This window comes from Saccostrea echinata, unplaced genomic scaffold (assembly GCF_033153115.1).
Source record: "Saccostrea echinata isolate AGI-Se365-2 ecotype Australia unplaced genomic scaffold, CSIRO_AGI_Sech_v1 ptg000086l, whole genome shotgun sequence".
NCBI classification, from domain to species: domain Eukaryota; kingdom Metazoa; phylum Mollusca; class Bivalvia; order Ostreida; family Ostreidae; genus Saccostrea; species Saccostrea echinata.
The window spans coordinates 894,109-912,955 of NW_026889835.1; the positions used below are offsets into that span (position 1 = coordinate 894,109).

General features: G+C 35.6%; 2 protein-coding genes across 2 annotated transcripts in view; one reads left to right on the top strand and one right to left on the bottom strand.

The window, feature by feature from the left end:
* The window catches only part of LOC133176968 (heme-binding protein 2-like), a 64,377-nt gene that overhangs the window by 15,083 nt on the left and 30,447 nt on the right, over positions 1 to 18,847 (bottom strand). The gene's annotated exons all lie outside the window — the stretch shown is intronic.
* LOC133177051 (uncharacterized) lies at positions 9,174 to 17,553 on the top strand. The gene is made up of 5 exons (XM_061312142.1): positions 9,174 to 9,225; positions 9,357 to 9,383; positions 9,585 to 9,656; positions 14,012 to 14,144; positions 17,396 to 17,553. Exons 3-5 carry the CDS (start codon positions 9,591 to 9,593, stop codon positions 17,551 to 17,553), a joined length of 357 nt encoding a protein of 118 aa, XP_061168126.1. The 5' UTR covers positions 9,174 to 9,225; positions 9,357 to 9,383; positions 9,585 to 9,590.

Here is an 18,847-nt window from a genome sequence, read left to right on the forward strand (position 1 = left end):
CTGAGAGAAGTTATTCCCCTTTTCCATTCATCTTTGATAATTAATCACTGTAAATAATGTTTTTGAAAGGTTAATAGAATAAGATAATTATGCAAGAATGTTTATTGTATAATTCAAAAAGTACTTTCTTAGTTTTAATAATCAGGTAGACCTGTAAGTAATAGATAAATAAAAACGAGACAAAAATAACTTATCTTATTAAAAGTTCTTCAAAGACCATAAGAGAGGTCAATGCTAGAGGTCTTAATATGGGTTTAAAAATAGTACAGAAGCACTAATAGTTTGTTAATAGTCTGCATGGTGATAATATTAAGTGGGGGACAGATTAGAACTTAAGTTATGAGTTGATACTGAATACTAGACTAATTATTTTGTTGATCCTGATCTTCCTACTTCTCTTGCTTTAGGGCAACAAAGCTTCATCTGTCAGTGTATTTAACTTCTAAATTGTTGTATTATACTCAGGTGACCGTAAAGGACCTTGGGCCTCTTGTTTGGTTAACTTTTCACAATTTCCTCTTCTTCTCTGAAACTAATTTTAACCAAATTTGGCACAGAGTATCCTTGTGTAAAGATTTAAATGAAGGATCATGCCCCCTTTCAAGTGGAAATAATTAAGAATAAGCAAAAACTTGAGTGTGGTCATTTAGGAATCTTGTTCAGAACAACATATATTCCAGTCAGGGAAGGACATGATAAAGTCAGTTTAGAACCTAGCTTACCCAGACTTAAAGTGACTTCCTTCAGTCAGTTTAGAACCTAACCCAGTCAGGCAGAAACCTAACCCACTTAGGCAGGAATGTGAAATAGTCAGTTCAGATCCAAATCAGTAATGCAGAAACAAAACCCACGCTAAAAATTGAATAAGTCAGTTTAGAACATTACCCAGTCAGGCAGAATCATAAAACTGTTAGTTAAGAACCTAACCCAGTCGGATAGAAACTTAACTCAGTCAGGCATGAACATAAAACAGTCATATTAGAACCTAACCCAGTCAGGTAGAAACATCAAACACTCGGTTTAAAACCTAACCCAGTCAGGAAGATACATTACCTAGTCAGTAAGAAACATGAATTAGTCAGTTTAGAACCTAACACAGTCAGAGCGTATCATAAAACATTCATTTTAGAACCTATCCCAGTCAGGAATGTAACCCAGTCAATCAGGGACATAAAACAGTCAGTTCACATCCTAACCCACTTAGGTATAATCATAAAACAGTCAGTTCAGAAACATGAACAAGTCAATTTAGAACCTAAGCAGAATTGCATAACATTCAGTTAAGAACCTAACCCAGTCAGGTAGAAACCTTACCCAGTCAGGTAGAAACCTAAGCCAGTCAGGTAGAAACATAAAACTGGCAGTTTAGAACCTAACCCAGTCAGGATTAAACATAACCCAGTCAGACAGAAACATGAACAAATCTGTTTAGAACCTAATCCAGTCAGACAGAATCAGAAAACAGTCAGTTTAAAACCCAACCCAGTCAGGTAGAAACATAATCCTGTCAGAAACTTCAGTTCAGAACTTAACCCAGTCAGGTAGAAACATAACCCAGTCAGGCAGTAATATGTACAAGACAGTTTAGAACTTAACGCAGTCAGGCAGGGACATGAACAAGTCAGTTAAGAACCTAACCCAGTCGAGCTGAATCATGAAACTGTCAGTTTAGAACCAAACCCAGTCAGGCAGAAATATTACCCTGTCAGGCAGAATCATAAAACTATCAGTTTTGAACCCAACCCAGTCAGGAAGAAACCTATCCCAGTCAGACAGAAACATGAACAAGTCAATTTAGAACCTAACCCAGTCAGGCAGAATTTGTATAACATTCAGTTATTAACCTAACCCAGTCAGGTAGAAACCTAAACCAGTCAGGTAGAAACATAAATCTGGTAGTTTAGAACCTAACCCAGTCAGGATTAAACATAACCAGGTCAGACAGAAACATGAACAAGTCAGTTTAGAACCTAATCCAGTCAGGCAGAATCAGAAAAAGTCAGCTTAAAACCCAACTCAGTCAGGTATAAACATAATCCAGTCAGAAACATAAAACAGTCAGTTCAGATCTTAACCCAATCAGGTAGAAACATAACCCAGTCAGGCAGGAACATAAGCAAGTCAGTTAAAAACCTAACCCAGTCAGGCTCAATCATAAAACAGTCAGTTTAGAACCTAACCTAGTCAGGCAGGAACATAAGTCAGTTAAGAACCTAACCCCTAATCCCTAATACTTGCCCTATGTGCCTCCGGGTGCAACAAGGACTAGGTAGTAGTTAGGTAAGAACCTAACCCAGTGAGGTAGAATTGTAAAACAGTAAGCTTAAAACCTAACCCAGTCAAACAGGGACATAAAACTGTCAGTTTAGAACCTAACCCATTCAGGCAGAAACCTAACCCAGTCAGGTGGAAGCCTATCCCACTCAGGCAAGAACATGAACAAGTCAGTTTAAAACTAACCCAGTTAGGCAGAATCATGAAACAGTCGGTTCAGAACCTTATTCATTGCGACAGGATCATAAAACAGTCAGTTTAGAACCAAACCCAGTCAGGCAGAGTCATAAAACAGTCAGTTTAGACCCTAACCCTGTCAGGTAGAAACATAACCAATTCAAGCAGGAAGATGAACAAGTCAGTTTAGAACCCAACCCAGTCAGGCAAAATCATGAAGCAGTCACTTTAAAACCTAACCCATTCAAGTAGAAACCTAACCCAGTCAGGCAGGAACATGAACAAGTCGGTTCAGAACCTAACCCAGTCAGGCAGAATCATGAAACAGTCATTTTAGAACGTAACCAAGTCAGGTAAAAACATAAAACATAACCTATCCTAGTCAGGAAAAAACCTAACCCAGTCAGGCAGAAACATGAAAAAGTCAGATAAGAACCTAATGCAGTCAAGCAGAGTCATGAAACAGTCAGTTCAGAACCTTACTCAGTGCGGCAGGATCATAAAACTGTCAGTTTAAAACCTTATCCAGTCAGGCAGAATCATAAAACAGTCAGTGTAGAACCTAACCCTGTCAGGTAGAAACCTATCCCAGTCCGGCAGGAAGATGAACAAGTCAGTTTAGAACCCAACCCAGTCAGACAGAAACATAACCCAGTCAGAAACATAAAACAGTCAGTTCAGAACTTAACCAGTCAGGTAGAAAGATAACCCAGTCGGGCAGTAATATGAACAAGTCAGTTTAGAACTTAACCCAGTCGGGCAGGAATATGAACAAGTCGGTTAAGAACCTAAGCCAGTCAGATTAAATCATAAAACAGTCAGTTTAGAACCTTACCCAGATAGGCAGGAACATAAGTCAGTTAAGAACGTAACAAAGTCAGGTAGAATTGTAAAACAGTAAGCTTAAAATCTAACCCAGTCAGGAAGAAACCTAATCCAATCAGACAGTCAGTCAGACAGGAACCTAACCTAGTCAGGTAGAGACCTAACCCTGTCAGGCAGGAACATGAACAAGTTAGTTCAAAACCTAACCCAGTCAGGTAGAAACCTAACCCAGTCAGGCAGGAATATAAAATATTCAGCTCAGAACCTAACCCGGAAACATAACCCAGTCAGGCAGTAATATGAACAAATCAGTTTAAAACTTAAGCCGGTCAGGCAGGGACATGAACAATTCAGTTAAGAAACCAAGCCAGTCAGGCTGAATCATAAAACAGTCAGTTAAGAACCTAACCCAGTCACAGAGAGTTGTAAAACAGTAAGCTTAAAACCTTACCCAGTCAGGTAGAAACCTAACCCAGTCAGGCAGGAACATGAACAAGTCAGTTTAAAACCTAACCCAGTCAGGCAGAATCATAAAATGGCCAGTTTATAACCCAAACAAGTCAGGTAGAAACTTAATCCACTCAGGCAGAATCATAAAACTATCAGTTTAGAACCTAACCCAGTAAGGCAGAAACTTAACCCAGCCAGGTGGAAACCTAACCCAATCAGGCAAGAACATGAACAAGTCAGTTTAGAACCTGACCCATTCAGTCAGAATCAGAAAACAGTCAGCTTAAAACCCAACCCTGTCAGGTAGAAACATAACCGAGTCAGAAACATAAAACAGTCGGTTCAGAACTTAACCCAGTCAGGTAGAAACATAACCCAGTCAGGCAGTAATATGAACAAGTCAGTTAAGAAATTAACCCAGTCAGGCAGGAACATAAACAAGTCAGTTTAGAACCTAACCCAGTCAGGCAGAATCACGAAACTGTCAGTTTAGAACCTACCCAGTCGGATATAAACATAAAACAGTCGGTTTAGAACCTATCCCAGTCAGGAAAAAATGTAACCTAGTCAGGCAGAAACATGAACAAGTCAGTTCAGAACCTAACCCAGTCAGGCAGAATCATAAAACTGTCAGTTTAGAGCCTAACCCAGTCAGGTAGAAATCTAATCCAGTTAGACAGGAACATGAATAAGTCAGTTTAGAATCAAACCCACTCTAGTTAAAACCTAACCCAGTCAAGCTGGAACAAAACAAGTCAGTTTAGATCCAGACATTCTGAGTTTGAAATTTTGATGTTAAAGGGGGAGTTTCGATAAGGCCGCTCAGCGGCCCACTTTTTCTTAAAAATAAATTTCAATTTATTTTTTCAAAACTAGTTTAGAATTCAAGATAAATATGTTAACTTTTGTTATTTATATTTTAAAAGTTAATATGAGAAGAATTAACACCGTAGCTGATACATACTTAGATGTACACTCAGATTCGTTAACATTAGGCTTATGGGAAAATATAAGAGGGTGGCATTTATAAATCGATGTTTAGAATATGAAGTGTATGAGGGACACTCACCTAAATTTGTTCAGTAATTAGATATACTCTGCACACTAATTTCTTGAAATATGATGAGTGTCGCATGTGCACTTCATATCCAAAAATTGAAAATTGCATAACATGCATATCTAAAAGTAGAAACTCCTGGTTTCTTGATCTGACTCTGTGTTAAAATACTAAGCCAAAAGTAGCATATTTTGTTGAATTAAAGAAGATTCTCGATTATACATGTATTAACAGTAGAACACATTATCGTATCCTGTCTTCATTTTGATACTATTTTTGTCGCCAACATATAACGTTAACGTCACATTTTTAGCTCACCTCCTCAAAGTTGGGGGAGCTTTTGTAATACCGTCAGCATTGGTGTTCCAGGTAAAAGTTTTTGAAGCAGATTTTTTTTCAAGTATATCTATGCCCTATATTAATCACAGTCACCTGATCAAGCATGTTTCCTTGTCACCAGTAAGGTTTCAAATGCTGGATTTTAGCCAAAGAATGTCCAGGTAAATGTTTTAAAAGCAGGTTTAAGTTTTTGGAGCAGAGCAGCTGTAAGCACTTGTTGATCAGACTTGCTTCATGATGCATCTACGGATGCACACTATTAGATTGCTTTAGATGCTGGATATGACCTACATCTCCTTAATGAGTGAGCAGGTTAAAGATTTTGAAGTGTGTCTCATTCTTATGTGACTATAAGCCCTATCGTAACCAAACTTGCACTGATGATGCATCTAGGATTGCACACTACCAGACATGGTTCAGATGCTGGAACTTTCTTACATTTTCTGACTGACTGAACAAAAAAGTTTTAGAGCAAGTCCATTCCTTAACGTTATTTATCATGCATAGTTACAAGAAAGTCAAAAATATAAATATTTCTGACTTTCTTGTATAGAAATTCACGCTCCAACATGCTAGAGAAGTGCCCATATATTTCCGTGTGATTGACATATAGGGAACGTGGATTGTTTTAAGTCTGGATGTCTAGGCGCATATGTCTGCCTGATTAAGGATTAAACACATATCTTTGGCATTTACACGTGTATTTTGAACTGCGCTTTGGTCTAGCAAATCATTTATAATGAATTCTAAAACTCTGTAAATGAGGAGTGACTAGAGTTGGTGAAGCAACTTAAGTATCTATGGAGAGCGGGGAAGCGATAGGAAATTAGTCCTGGCTGGGATTCTCTCAGTTATGCTGAAAACATAATGCAGGCAAATACTTCTAAGTTTCATAATGAAAAGGAAACACTCAATGTATTATAGATTTTTCCATCATTTGGCTATTCACATATTACGTATAATGATAAAATATTTTTGACTGTAATTAATATTATTCATATTATCAAATACATTGCAATATACTGAAGCCAGTAGGTGCTAGGTAAAAAAAAATATATTATCTGGCCTGCCATTGAAATATCTGGCGGCTGCCAGAAAAAATTTAGTGGTTTGCCAATCAAGTTGTAGCACCCAATGATGTACCTTAATGCACTTGATTGACAGAGGTACACAGACCAGGTATTTTTAAAGGCGGTGCTTAAAATCTCTGCCTTTAACGACATCTACAACTTCTGTTTGTAGTCAAATCTGGGAGTTTCATGCCTTATTAGCAAGATTACATGTCTACACCGCAAGAAACTTACTTGCCTGCTTCTAGTTATTTATGTGGCGGCCGCCAAATAAGTTTCTGGTTGCTGCCAGTTATTTATATTTTGGCCGCAGGAAAACTATTTGGCAGATATATTTTTCTAGTGGCCACCAAATAATTATGTGGTGGCTGCCAGATAAAATATTTTTCTTACCTTGCACCTACAATGTACCAGCTTACGTAGCAATATGATTCTTTTAAATAAACTTCTTATTCATGTATGTATATAAAGTTGCATTTATTTTTTAATCTTTTTACTTCAAAACATTTTATTTAATTTCAATTTTATGATATTAAGGTATATTTTTATAAAATATGTAGTTGTATAATCTCATTGATGAAAATGTATTGCATATCCCTGTATATGATGTTTTTACGTTTACCTATCTCATGTCCATATATCTTTTCATTTGCATTTTTTGTATGGGAAAATGTTAAATATTGATTGTAAAGTTTACATATAAACTGTCAATTAATTATGATGTTAAAACTTTCTATATATGTTTACGTTTTATAAGATCAATTCATCCTCTTTTAAAGAAAAGTAACATTTAACACACCAGAAAAATATCACACCTTAAAAAAAACATTCGCGTAAGGTAAATACCATTTTCCATAAAAAAAATTGTTGAAATTGGTTAATTTATGTCTTTATTCATATTTACCCTATTTCATTTATTATTTTGACGATTTAAAAATCCACTTTCCCCCTATAAAAATGTCTACTCCAAAAATATACGAAAGGGGGTATACTTAAATTTTCAATTATCACGTGACCGGAAAATGCGTCAAATTATTTTCATATTTTTTGGACGATAAAGAGTTTTACTACAAAATATCAAAAATTTCAGAAAATTTCGTGAGGGGCCGAAAAACCGCCTTATCAAAACTCCCCCTTTGTTTTTATTATTGTTTGCTTGATGAAGTAATGTTCCTAGTTTCATATTTTACTTCACTGGAATTTTTGCAAATGAAAGAACAATTTTAAAAATGTGTTTGATAACCCCAAAAAACTGCACCAGATATACTCAAAGATTTTTATTGTATTTTATAATCGTCTATACTTATTTTAAATTCTTTGTCATTGCAAGAAATCATTTGCAATTCTGTAAATGAGTATAATTTCTGAGAATTCAAATTACCATAGAAGCAGAATTTTTAGGGAGGATTCCATTTTGGCATTTTTAGCGAGGGAACTGAGATTGCTAAAATTGAATATTGCTAACATTTATTCTATTTTGGCTGTTATAGCTTTCTCTCTTGATATTACAAAATCACTTAAATTACTTCTTGCTAAAAATTTGGGGGTAAATTGCTAAATTGGCATCTCGCTAAGATTTCCACTTATACAGTATTTTTTCGTTAAAAACAAGTACATGTATCTGGGGGTTTATTTTCTTAGAATATGGAAATGCTTTCATAATAGGCATATACATGTTCATATATCTCTTAAGAAGGTCATTATTTTTTTTTCAGATCTGCTCTTTTGATGAAACTGTGAAAAAAAATCCCATTTCATAAAATTCTAAGATGTTAAAATGTAGTACAACACCTAAAATGAAAATTTTGTGCATTTTTCCAGGTAAAACAAGTAGAAAGAAAAGGCTGGAGCAAAGATGAGAAAAGGTAGGTTAACATAGTTTTCATTTGATAAAATCAAAAGATGCTATTCAGTACTCACCCATCCCCTCCCCTTAAACCAAATAGACTTAAAAGGGACAAAAGACTGTAATCACTTTGTTTGTATGTTTTGATATACATGTATGTCCTGAACATGTCTTTTAGCTGATAAACTAATTTGACTGAGTTCAAAAACATTCCTGCATTTTATCTGTATAAGAGATTTTAAAAATTGATGAACAGATCTGATTCAGACTTTTTGCTTAGACTGTACTTCCCATCTTTTGACAGCACCATATGCCAAGGGTTTGTGAGGAGAGTAGCAGATCAGAAACCTTTGACTAGAGAAGATGGTGTTTGTTGTGACAAGACCTTTCTTTGAATACAAACACTTTTTGAACTCTTCACTTTAACCTTGTAGACCTCGACCTAAATTTGAAAAATCCAAACCTTTGTCTTGAACTGCCATAGGGGACAACAATGTTTCACAAACACAACTTGTTATTTCATATAAATATCGTTTGCTTTCCTTTCAACTTAAAATTATGCAATAGTTTGTCATAATTACAGTGAATGGAGACAGATTCTGATGATGCCATCATTGGGAGGCAGGATGACTGTAAGACACTAATTCCTCATCCATAAAGATTTCTACAAGTGGTTCATTTGGTAGGTTAGACTGGCATACCAACAAACTTGGATGGTGTGATAGAATCACTTTTTCCCCCAGAGAATACATTGTTTTACATTTCTGGGACACTCCTCAGCATAAATAATTAGTCATATTTAAAGAAAACACTACCAATTCTACAATGTGACAACAAATGTTCAAAAGGCAATAAACTGAATATTTTTGCTCACCTCAACAAAGTCGAGATGAGCTTTTGCTTTGTAAGTGTGTTGACATCCCAGTAAAAGTTTTATGGGCAAGTTCATTCCCAAGTAACTTAAAGCGTAGAGCTTATAGTTACTTGGGAATGAACTTGCCCATAAAACTTTTACAAAGTACCAAAGTTTCAAGTAACTATAAGCTCTACCTGTACAAAAAGTTGCATGGATGATGCTTCTGACTTAACTGGATGATAAGACATTTATTTTCAGGATGATTATAACTGATCAAATTTTTTGGACATTCCCAAGAAACTATAATTCCTAACTAGACCAAACTTGTATGGTAAGGCATGTAGATGTGCACACTACTAGAACATTCAATTTATGATAGACATTGCCTTCACTCATAGATAATATTCTGCTGAGGAGAACTTTAGGAAAAGTGATTTTGATGTTATGCACTTATATTTTCAGAAATGAATACAGATTTCATTACAAGACGTGAGTATGTTCAAAGGAAACAGCCAATCAAAATGAACTTAGTCAGTTATAGTTGTATATATAACAAGAGACAATTTATTTTTATTTTTTCATTTTTGGCATCTTATTTTAGGCCTACAGTATTAATTTTGGACTCATGAGCTAAGAATATCATATCTTTAGCAGAATTGTCCCACTTAATTAAAGAGAACTTTTTTTTAGGTGTGCATGGTGCAACATCCTGGATGGTGTGTAGTATGTTTGTTAACATGTGAAGCCCACGCGTATTTCAGGGTAGATATGTTTACTGTTAATTACTGTCAGGGTGTATTTTTTCTGGTCTCAATTTTTAAGTCACCTGAGTCACTCAGGTGACCTATAGCTATCCGTTTTTGTCTGTCGTCGTGCGATGTGTGTTAACATTTGAACATTTTTAGCTTCTTCTCTGAAACCGCTCTACCAATTTCAACCAAATTTGGCATATAGCATTCTATGGGTGAAGGGGAACAAAAATTTTGAATTTCATGGTCCCTGCCCCCTGGGGCCTAAGGGGTGGGGCTAAAACCACCAAAATTAATGCAATCTTTAAAAATCTTCTTCTTTATTCCTGGACATCAAGCAGTCAAACTGTTAGCATGATTGTAATAAGCATTGAGCCCTCTACCAAAATTGTGAAATTCATAGCCCCAGGGTCAGGGATTTTGGTGCTAGGGTGGGGCTTTATAGATCATCTAGTGAAAGTGCATTATTTCTTTGAAAATCTTCTCCTCTGCTCCTGGATATTAAATAAACCAACTAAGTACATAGTTATGATGAGCAAGAGTGCCTCTTCCAAAATTGTGAATTTCATGGCCCAAGGGTCAGGGGTTCTGGTGTTAGGTTGGGGCTCTATTGATTATATAGTGAAAATGCTTTAATTCTTTGAAAATCTTCTTCTCTGCTCCTGGATATAAAATAAACTAAATAAGTATATGGTTATGATGAGCAAGAGTGTCACTTCCAAAATTGTGAATTTCATGTTCCAAGGGTCAGAGGTTCTGGTGTTAGGGCGGGGCTCTATTGATTGTATAGTGAAAATGCATTAATTCTTTGAAAATCTTCTTCTCTGCTCCTGGGTATTAAATAAAGTATTTAAGAACATAGTTATGGTGAACATGGCTGCCTTTTTAGAAATTATGAATTTCATGGCCCCAGGGTTAGGGGTTCTGGTGTTAGGGCGGGGCTCTATTGATTATATAGTAAAATTGCATTAGTTCTTTGAAAATCTTCTCTGCTCTTGGATTTTAAATAAACTAACTTAGTGCATAGTTATGACAAGCATGGTTGCCTTTTCCAAAATTGTGAATTTCATGGCCCCTGGTTCAGGGGTTCTAGTGTAAGGGTGGGGCTCTATTGATTATATAGGGAAAATGCATAAATTTTTTCAAAATTTTCTTCTCTGCTCCTGGGTATTTTTCAAACAAAGGAAGTGCATGGTTATAAGGAAGAATGCCTCTTCCAAAATTGTGAAATTCATGGCCCCAGGTAGACTTGGAAATAATAGATGAATAAAATTGAGACAAAAATAACTTATCCTTTTTAATTGTTCTTCAAAGGCCAAGAGAGGCCAATGTGAGAAGTAATAATATGGGGTTAAAAAATAGACAGTTTGTTAATATTCTGCATGGTAATAGTGATAAATGGGGGACAGATAGATACTAGACCAATTATTTTGTTGATGCAAATCATACTACATTCTTGCTTTTGGGCAACAGAGCTTCATTTATCAGTTTATGGATCCTCTGAATTGTTGTATTGTACTCAGGTGACCGTTAAGGCCCTTGGGCCTCTTGTTTGTTTAAGCATTAATCTTTATTTTCTCTTTCATTGATTATCTGCTTAGAGTCTTAGTTACAGACCCTGAAACGTGCTACTACCCCACACGCACGCTGCACGAACGGTACACGCTCGCTACACGGTTTGCACGAAAGGCTGCACGGTTTACACGAAAGCCTGCACGAAACGCTTTCTACACGTTTCTCACACGCTTTGTACATGATTCTCGCACGCTTTGGCCTCGATATGGATTTTCTATTCGGAATCTCTTGGACTTTATTTCAGTTATTACGGATTAATAAACGAGTAGTTAAGAATTACAATCATTCAGATTAAGTTATGATTAAAACTCGCTACACCAGAACTATATTAACAGATAAAATACTCAATGTTCAGTTGTAATTAATTAATAGTTGTCAATGAATATGTGACCCGCCCGATGAAATGCTCATCATCGTCAAACTTTTTTTCACTAGACTCTAAATTATGCACTGAAAAAAAAAATTATATTTGTAATTCATCATTTTTTACAGCATTTAATGTTTTTACAATTATAGTTTGATACTAAAAAGACGTTCCATTACTGACTTTATTACTGACAAATAAACTCAGTTTCACAGTTATATTTGAAAAAAAAAATATTGATTAAATTGCGTATGATTTCTGTTAACGGATTGATTTTCTTTTCCTTTTTTATTATTGATTCATTTATACATTTTTTTTTTTTTGATTTAGTAAAGAAAATAATTTCATTTGATTAAATTAGGCTCTGTTTAAAATTTTCAAATGTAATGTGTAAACTGCTTCAAACAGGAACATTGTGCAGGAAAGGAAGGGGGGGTTAGATTACCGAGATCTTACTGTTGTATCTTCAAATCTGTACATGGCTAAATATAACGGGCACTTGGTTTAGTAAGTAAACAATCGGGAAAAAAATTATTATAGAAACAAGTGCCCGTTCTAAGAAAAAAAAAGATATTCATGTCTTCAGCGGGACCCGATACATGTAATTCATTAATATGCACTTTATTCAGAATGGTAAATATATATTTTCATTACAGAGGTAAACTTTAATTTATCATTAAAATCTTATATGGTAGAGAAGCCGGGGGATATGTATTGTAAATCTTTCGTTCTCTCTTCCGGTATTGTGTTTATTAAATATCAATATACAATGTCCAACCGCCTTTTAAAATCCTTGATTTCAAACCCCGTCTAGAAAAAAAAATCAATAATTATGTAATCAATAGTCGCGGCTCTTAACAATACATTCAATATATATGTATACATGTCCTATGTCCTAGAACTGCATGACTAATAAAAACAATTAATATATAGGATTTATTTCTTTATATTATTTTATTCACGAATTCACTGGCAAATTAATTCACTGTTTACAGACAATCGGATAAATTTAAGAAATAAAATCAACGGGTATTACCGTTTAATTAATCGATCGTTATTGTCGGGTGTCATCTTAGCTATGATTGACAAGAGATAATAGCAGAACAAGTTTTCAATCCTGGCACGCGGAGTCCGTGATCGCTGTCGTAAATGACCTTGATCGCAGTCGTAAGTAGAGTGTTGAAAGTGTGAAGAAGAATCCAATATATTTTTTTAAGGGTGAATTGGGCGCACCCCATCGAAAAAAGCAATAATTTTCTTACAAAAGAAAAATATCAATAAAACACTTGTTTACAACAAAAACTCAGTTTTTGCTTTCATTTGATCACCCCCCCCCCCCCCCCCCCCTTGAAATATTTAACCTTGTATTTGCTGATGTATGTGAATTATAATTCATTTACAAGACTTTTATTAAACCGATTTTATGCATAAAAAGACAATAAATGACTCATCAATTTCAAAATTATTTGTATCACAATCTTGTACAGAAATATAAGAAAAATATGTTCGTTCATAAAGAAAATCAATTAACTGTGCTCCCCGGCCTAGAAATCTTATACTTCACATTTATAGCAACGCACTAAATTTTGCATTTTATTTTTCATGCCTGCCATACATGTATCTACATGTATCTATTATTTTGTATGAATCACCGATATGTTCTTGTAATCTCTATATCCCAGGTACAGAACAATGGAGAAGGTATTCAAATAACTGAATGAAAAGGAAAAGACCGGATTCCTAATGAATTTTCTTTTAAAAAAATATATTAAGTATTGCTCCCTTTAAAAAATGTATTGAATCAATTACCTTTAAATTGATGTGCATATAATTAATTACTTTTAACACATTTTCTGTCCATCTTTATATAAATAAATAAAGAAAGAAAATCAAACAAATATGTAATACATTACCGAATAATTTTATTTTGTTGTTTCCGTTTTTTTTTTTTTTTTTTTTTTACCTTAAAATACCACCGGTATGATATATCCGAATAATATTAGCTATAAACAACACAGAATGACATGTTGATCCAACAATAGTCATATTCAAAATAAGAGGACTTCCGAATGAATCCTACACGTTTCTCACACAATTCTTGCACGAAAATCGCACGTTTCTTACACGGTTCTTACACGAAAGTCGCACGTTTCTCACACGCTTCTCGCACGCTCGCTACACGGTTTGCACGAAACGCTTTGGAGCTTACACGAAACGCTGCACGGTTTAAACGAAACGCTACACGGTTTGCACGAAACAAAAAGCGCACGAAAGTCACACGCTTTTTGGGGGTAGTAGCACGTTTCAGGGTCTGTAATTAATTAATTTAATTGAAGCTATATAGTAACATGTAGTGAAATTGTTTCATTGTGTCGGACCTAAAGAGTAACAGGTAACTCTCATTTTGACTACAATTTCTCTGATTTCAGGAGTTGTCTCCCATGTTTAAGATCAGTAATGGCGGATATACAATGCAGTATGCTGTCTGGTCATCAACAGAGAGTTTTGACACCCCTATTTCTACCAATCACCTCTGTAACCTTTGTTGTGATCATCAGATAGGTAAGAAAAACAAGATAATTAATTAAAATAATTTTAATAAGATAAAATTAAAACATTTTTAGGTCACCTGAGTCACTCAGGTGACCTATTGCTATCTCTTTTCGTCCATCGTCGTGCGTCTTCCGTCGTTCGTCGGTCGTAAACTTTTGAACATTTTCAGCTTCTTCTCTGGAACCAGCAAACCAATTTCAACCAATTTTGGCATATAGCATCTATGGGTGAAGGGGAACAAAAATTGTGAAATTCGTGGCCCCTGCCCCCCTGGGGCCTGAGGGGTGGGGCCAAAACCATCAAAATTAATGCAATCTTTAAAAATCTTCTTCTTTACTCCTGGACATCAAGCAGTCAAACTGTTGGCAACATTGTAATAAGCATTGAGCCCTCTACCAAAATTGTGAAATTCATGGCCCCAGGGTCAGGGGTTCTGGTGCTAGGGCAGGGCTATATAGATCATCTAGTGAAAGTGCATTATTTCTTTGAAAATCTTCTTCTCTCCTCCTGGGTATTATTGAAACAAATTGAATACATAGTTATGATAAGCAAGGGTGACTCTACCGAAATTGTGAAATTCATGGCCCCAGGGTCAGGGGTTCTGGTGCTAGGGTGGTGCTATATAGATCATATAATGAAAGTGCATTATTTCTTTGAAAATCTTCTTCTCTACTCCTGGGTATTATTGAAACAAAATGAATACATAGTTATTATAAGCAAGAGTGACTCTACCAAAATTTTGAAATTCATGGCCCCAGGGTCAGGGGTTCTGGTGCTAGGGTGGGGCTATATAGATCATATAATGAAAGTGCATTATTTCTTTGAAAATCTTCTTCTCTACTCCTGGGTATTATTTAAACAAATTAAATACATAGCTATGATAAGCAAGGGTGACTCTACCGAAATTGTGAAATTCATAGCCCCAGGGTCAGGGGTTCTGGTGCTAGGGCTATATAGATCATATAATGAAAGTGCATTATTTCTTTGAAAATCTTCTTCTCTTCTCCTGGGTATTATTTAAACAAATACATGGTTATGATAAGCAAGGATGCCTCTTCCAAAATTGTGAATTTCATGACCCGTGGATCAGAGGTTCTGATATTAGGGCGGGGCTCTATTTATTATATAGTGAAAATGCATTAATGCTTTAAAAATCTTCTCTGCACCTGGGCATATCAGAGGCAAAAAGAGTAAAAGTTTTAATAAGGAAGGGTATTTTTACCAGATTTTTGAACATCGGAACCATTTGATCAAGTGTTCTGGTCCAGGCCAGGGCTCTATTAATTTTTATTCTATTGAGAGGAGTTATTCCCCTTTGCCATTTACTTGTGTTAATTAATCACTGTAAAGAATGTACTTGAAAAGTTAATAGAATAGGAGAATTATGCAAGAATTTTTATTGTAAAATACAAAAAGTACTTTCATAGTTTTAATGATAAGGTAGACTTGTAAGTAACAGATAAATAAAAATGAGACAAAAATAACTTGTCTTATTAAATGTTCATCAAAGACCAAGAGAGGCCAATGTAAGAGATTTCAACAAGGAATTAAAAGAGTACAGAAGCACTGATTATAAGTTTGTTTATATACTGTCTGGTGAGAGTGATAAATGGGGAACAGATTAGAACCTAATTTATATACTGTTAATGAACACTAGACTAATTATTTTGTTGATCCTGATCACCCTACTTTTCTTGCTTTTGGGCAACAAAGCTTCACCTTTCAGTTCATTTTATACTATATGGATCCTCTAAATTGTTGTATTATACTCAGGTGACCATTAAGGCCCTTGGGCCTCTTGTTACATGCATGGACTCCCTCATATAAGAAAATGTCAAATTTTACTCATACAATTATACATCATTTACATTTCCACATTTTCCCCATTTACACAGTTGAATAGAATCTGTGCATAATAAAACATATCAACAATTATTATATAGTCTATAAATTTACAAATTATTTATTAATTACAAAATTCATACATTTGAATTAAATACACAGCATCAATGCCCCCCACTCCCCTCCCCCCCCCCTTTTTACACTTAAACTTCCTTTTTAATTTTGAATCTGTTACTGATTTACTGTAAGTGTCTTTAGATTTTTAGCTCACCTCAAAGAAGTTGGGGGGAGCTTATGTGATATCTCCGGCGTCCCAGGTTATAGTTTTTGCAGCAGTTTTCTTTTTCAGCACTTCTATGCCTTACATAAATCAGAGTTGCATGGAAGATGTTTATGTGTGTTTCTTTGTACCAGTCAAGGTTTCAGATGCTGCAATTTCAGCTAAAAGATGACCAGGTTAATGTTTTTAAAGCAGGTTGAAGATTTTGGAGCAGGTTAAAGTTTTTGGGGCAGGTCTCATTTCCAAGTAACTATAAGCCCTATCGTGACCAAACTTGCATGGATGATACATCTAAGGATGCTAACTACCACCCTTCTTTAGATGCTGGATCTGACCTACATTTTCCAGATGAGTGACCAGGTTAAAGTTTATAGAACAGGTTCATTCTAAAGTAACTATAGACCCATGTTGACCAGACTTGCATGGATGATACATCTAAGGATGCACACTACCAGGCTAGCTTTGGATACTGGATCTGACCTACGTTTTCCAGATGGGTGACCAGGTTAATGTTTTTGGAGCAGGATCATTCTAAAGTAACTATTTGCTTTACCTTGACCCGACTTGCATGGATGATACATCTAAGGATGCACACTACTGGACTTGCTTCAGATGCTTGATTTGATCTACATATTCCAGATGAGTGACCAGGTTAAAGTTTTTGGTTCAGGTCCATTACCAAGAATCTATAAGGCCTTTCTGAACCGAACTTGCAAGGATGATGCATCAAGGGATGAACATTCTCAAACTTGCTTCAGATGCTGGATTTCTGGATAATTGGCAAGTTAAAAGTTCTTAGATTAGTCCATTCCCAAGTAACTGTAAAGCCCTATCAGAACAAAATTGCATAAATGTTGCATCTAGGGATGCACACTACTAGGTTATTTGTTTAGTGTGGGACTTTACCTTACACAAACATTCATTGAATTGAGTTATGTAATCTTTGATTACCTATGTTTTATTGTAGAGCTGATATCTTTTAGATCTACTGTATTTTCTTTGAGATACATGTATATACTGTACATGCATTTTAACAGTTTTGGATTTTTCGCAGTTTTGGATTTCTTCTGTTGTCTTTGAGAGTCAGAGAAATGATGCAAGTCTTTAAGGTTTTCAATGACATGTCCTTGTTTTTCAGATTCACCAGATGCAGCTGCTCCATCTCCATCACTGGTGAAATGGGAAATGACTAGTGGACGGTCATCACTTTGTAACTCACCATTTTGCGGCCCATCTCTTCTCATCTTCAGTGGTGGCCTCTGGAGGAATGGTTGCAGGGCAGTCTTCGTGTCTTAGGCAGATAACTTCCTTTCCTTTGCTTCTCAGGTGTCTGCCTTTCTTGCATACTTTATTCCCACACAACACTGCCACAACATTTTTCCTCTGAGTAACATTTTCACTTGTGGTATAAGTCACATTGGTGGCAGCTTGGAATGGGGTTTTTCCAATGGCAATGAAGGTGGCATTATTATATCTGGCATGTCCTTCCACTCTGATGTGGTATCAGGAAGTCCACAATTTTCATTAAATTCTTGAATGTTCTGCCTTATTTTTTTCAGGGCGGGGTCACAACAGGGGAACAATTTTTACATAGGTATATATAGGAAAACTCATTAAAGAATATTCATCTTAAGCACAGCTTAGCCATGGGGCCACAACAGGGGATCAAATTTATAAATAGAAATATATAGGAAATATCTTTAAAAATCTTCTCAAGAACAGCAAACTAATGATCAGTCATATTTTTATTGAATTATCCTCAGGTTGTGTAGGTTGAAGTTTGTTCAATTCATGATCTTCTGGGGTAGGATGGGACCACAAAAAATGATCAAAGTTTTAAGGAAGAGGGATCTAATTCAATTACCTCCTGAATTAATTATTTCACACTAACATCTTTATTTAGCATTAACTCATATCAGCTGGAGGCTCAAGTGAGCTCTTTCTGATCAAAATTTGTGCATTTGTCCATCTCCTTCATAATTTTTCACATTTTCACCTTCTTTTCTAGAACCACTGTGTCAATTTCAAACAAACTTCGTACAAAGCATGCATTGGTAAAGGAAATTCATTCTGACGAAGGACCACATCTCTTCCCAGCAGAGATAATTAAGAAACAGTAAAAATTTGGTATGATCGTTCAAATGTTCTTAAGAACCACTAGGCTTGAAAATACGAAACCCAAGTAAAAGCTTCCTGACATAGAATAAATTAAGTTTTATACAATTCATGTCCCTGGGGGTATGGTGGGGCAAGTGCGGGCAATCAGAGTTTTACATGGGAATACATAGGGAAATTCTTATTTTGTATTAAGAACAGCAAAGGCATGATTAGTCATATTGACAATAAAGCACCCACAACAACTTTTTTAGATTCAAGTTTTTCAAAGCATGATGCCTGGGGGTAGGGTGGGGACACAGTAGAGGATGAAAGTATTACCTACAAATATATAGGAAAAATCTGTATAAATCTTCTCAAGCAAAGTCATGATTAGTCATGATTACATGGAAGCATCCTCGGGTGTGTAATTTCAAGTTTGTTAATCATGACTCTTGGGAAAAGGGTGGGGCTACAATATGATATCAAATTTTAA

What these genes read in the sequence shown, in the direction of transcription:
- LOC133177051 (XM_061312142.1), top strand. Translation starts at nt 9,591, where the DNA reads ATGGTGCAACATCCTGGATGGTGTGTAGTATGTTTGTTAACATGTGAA. An exon ending in AAGCCCACGCGTATTTCAGG is followed by an intron (nt 9,657 to 14,011) that starts GTAGATATGTTT and finishes CTCTGATTTCAG; the next exon opens with GAGTTGTCTCCCATGTTTAA. An exon ending in TTGTTGTGATCATCAGATAG is followed by an intron (nt 14,145 to 17,395) that starts GTAAGAAAAACA and finishes CTTGTTTTTCAG; the next exon opens with ATTCACCAGATGCAGCTGCT.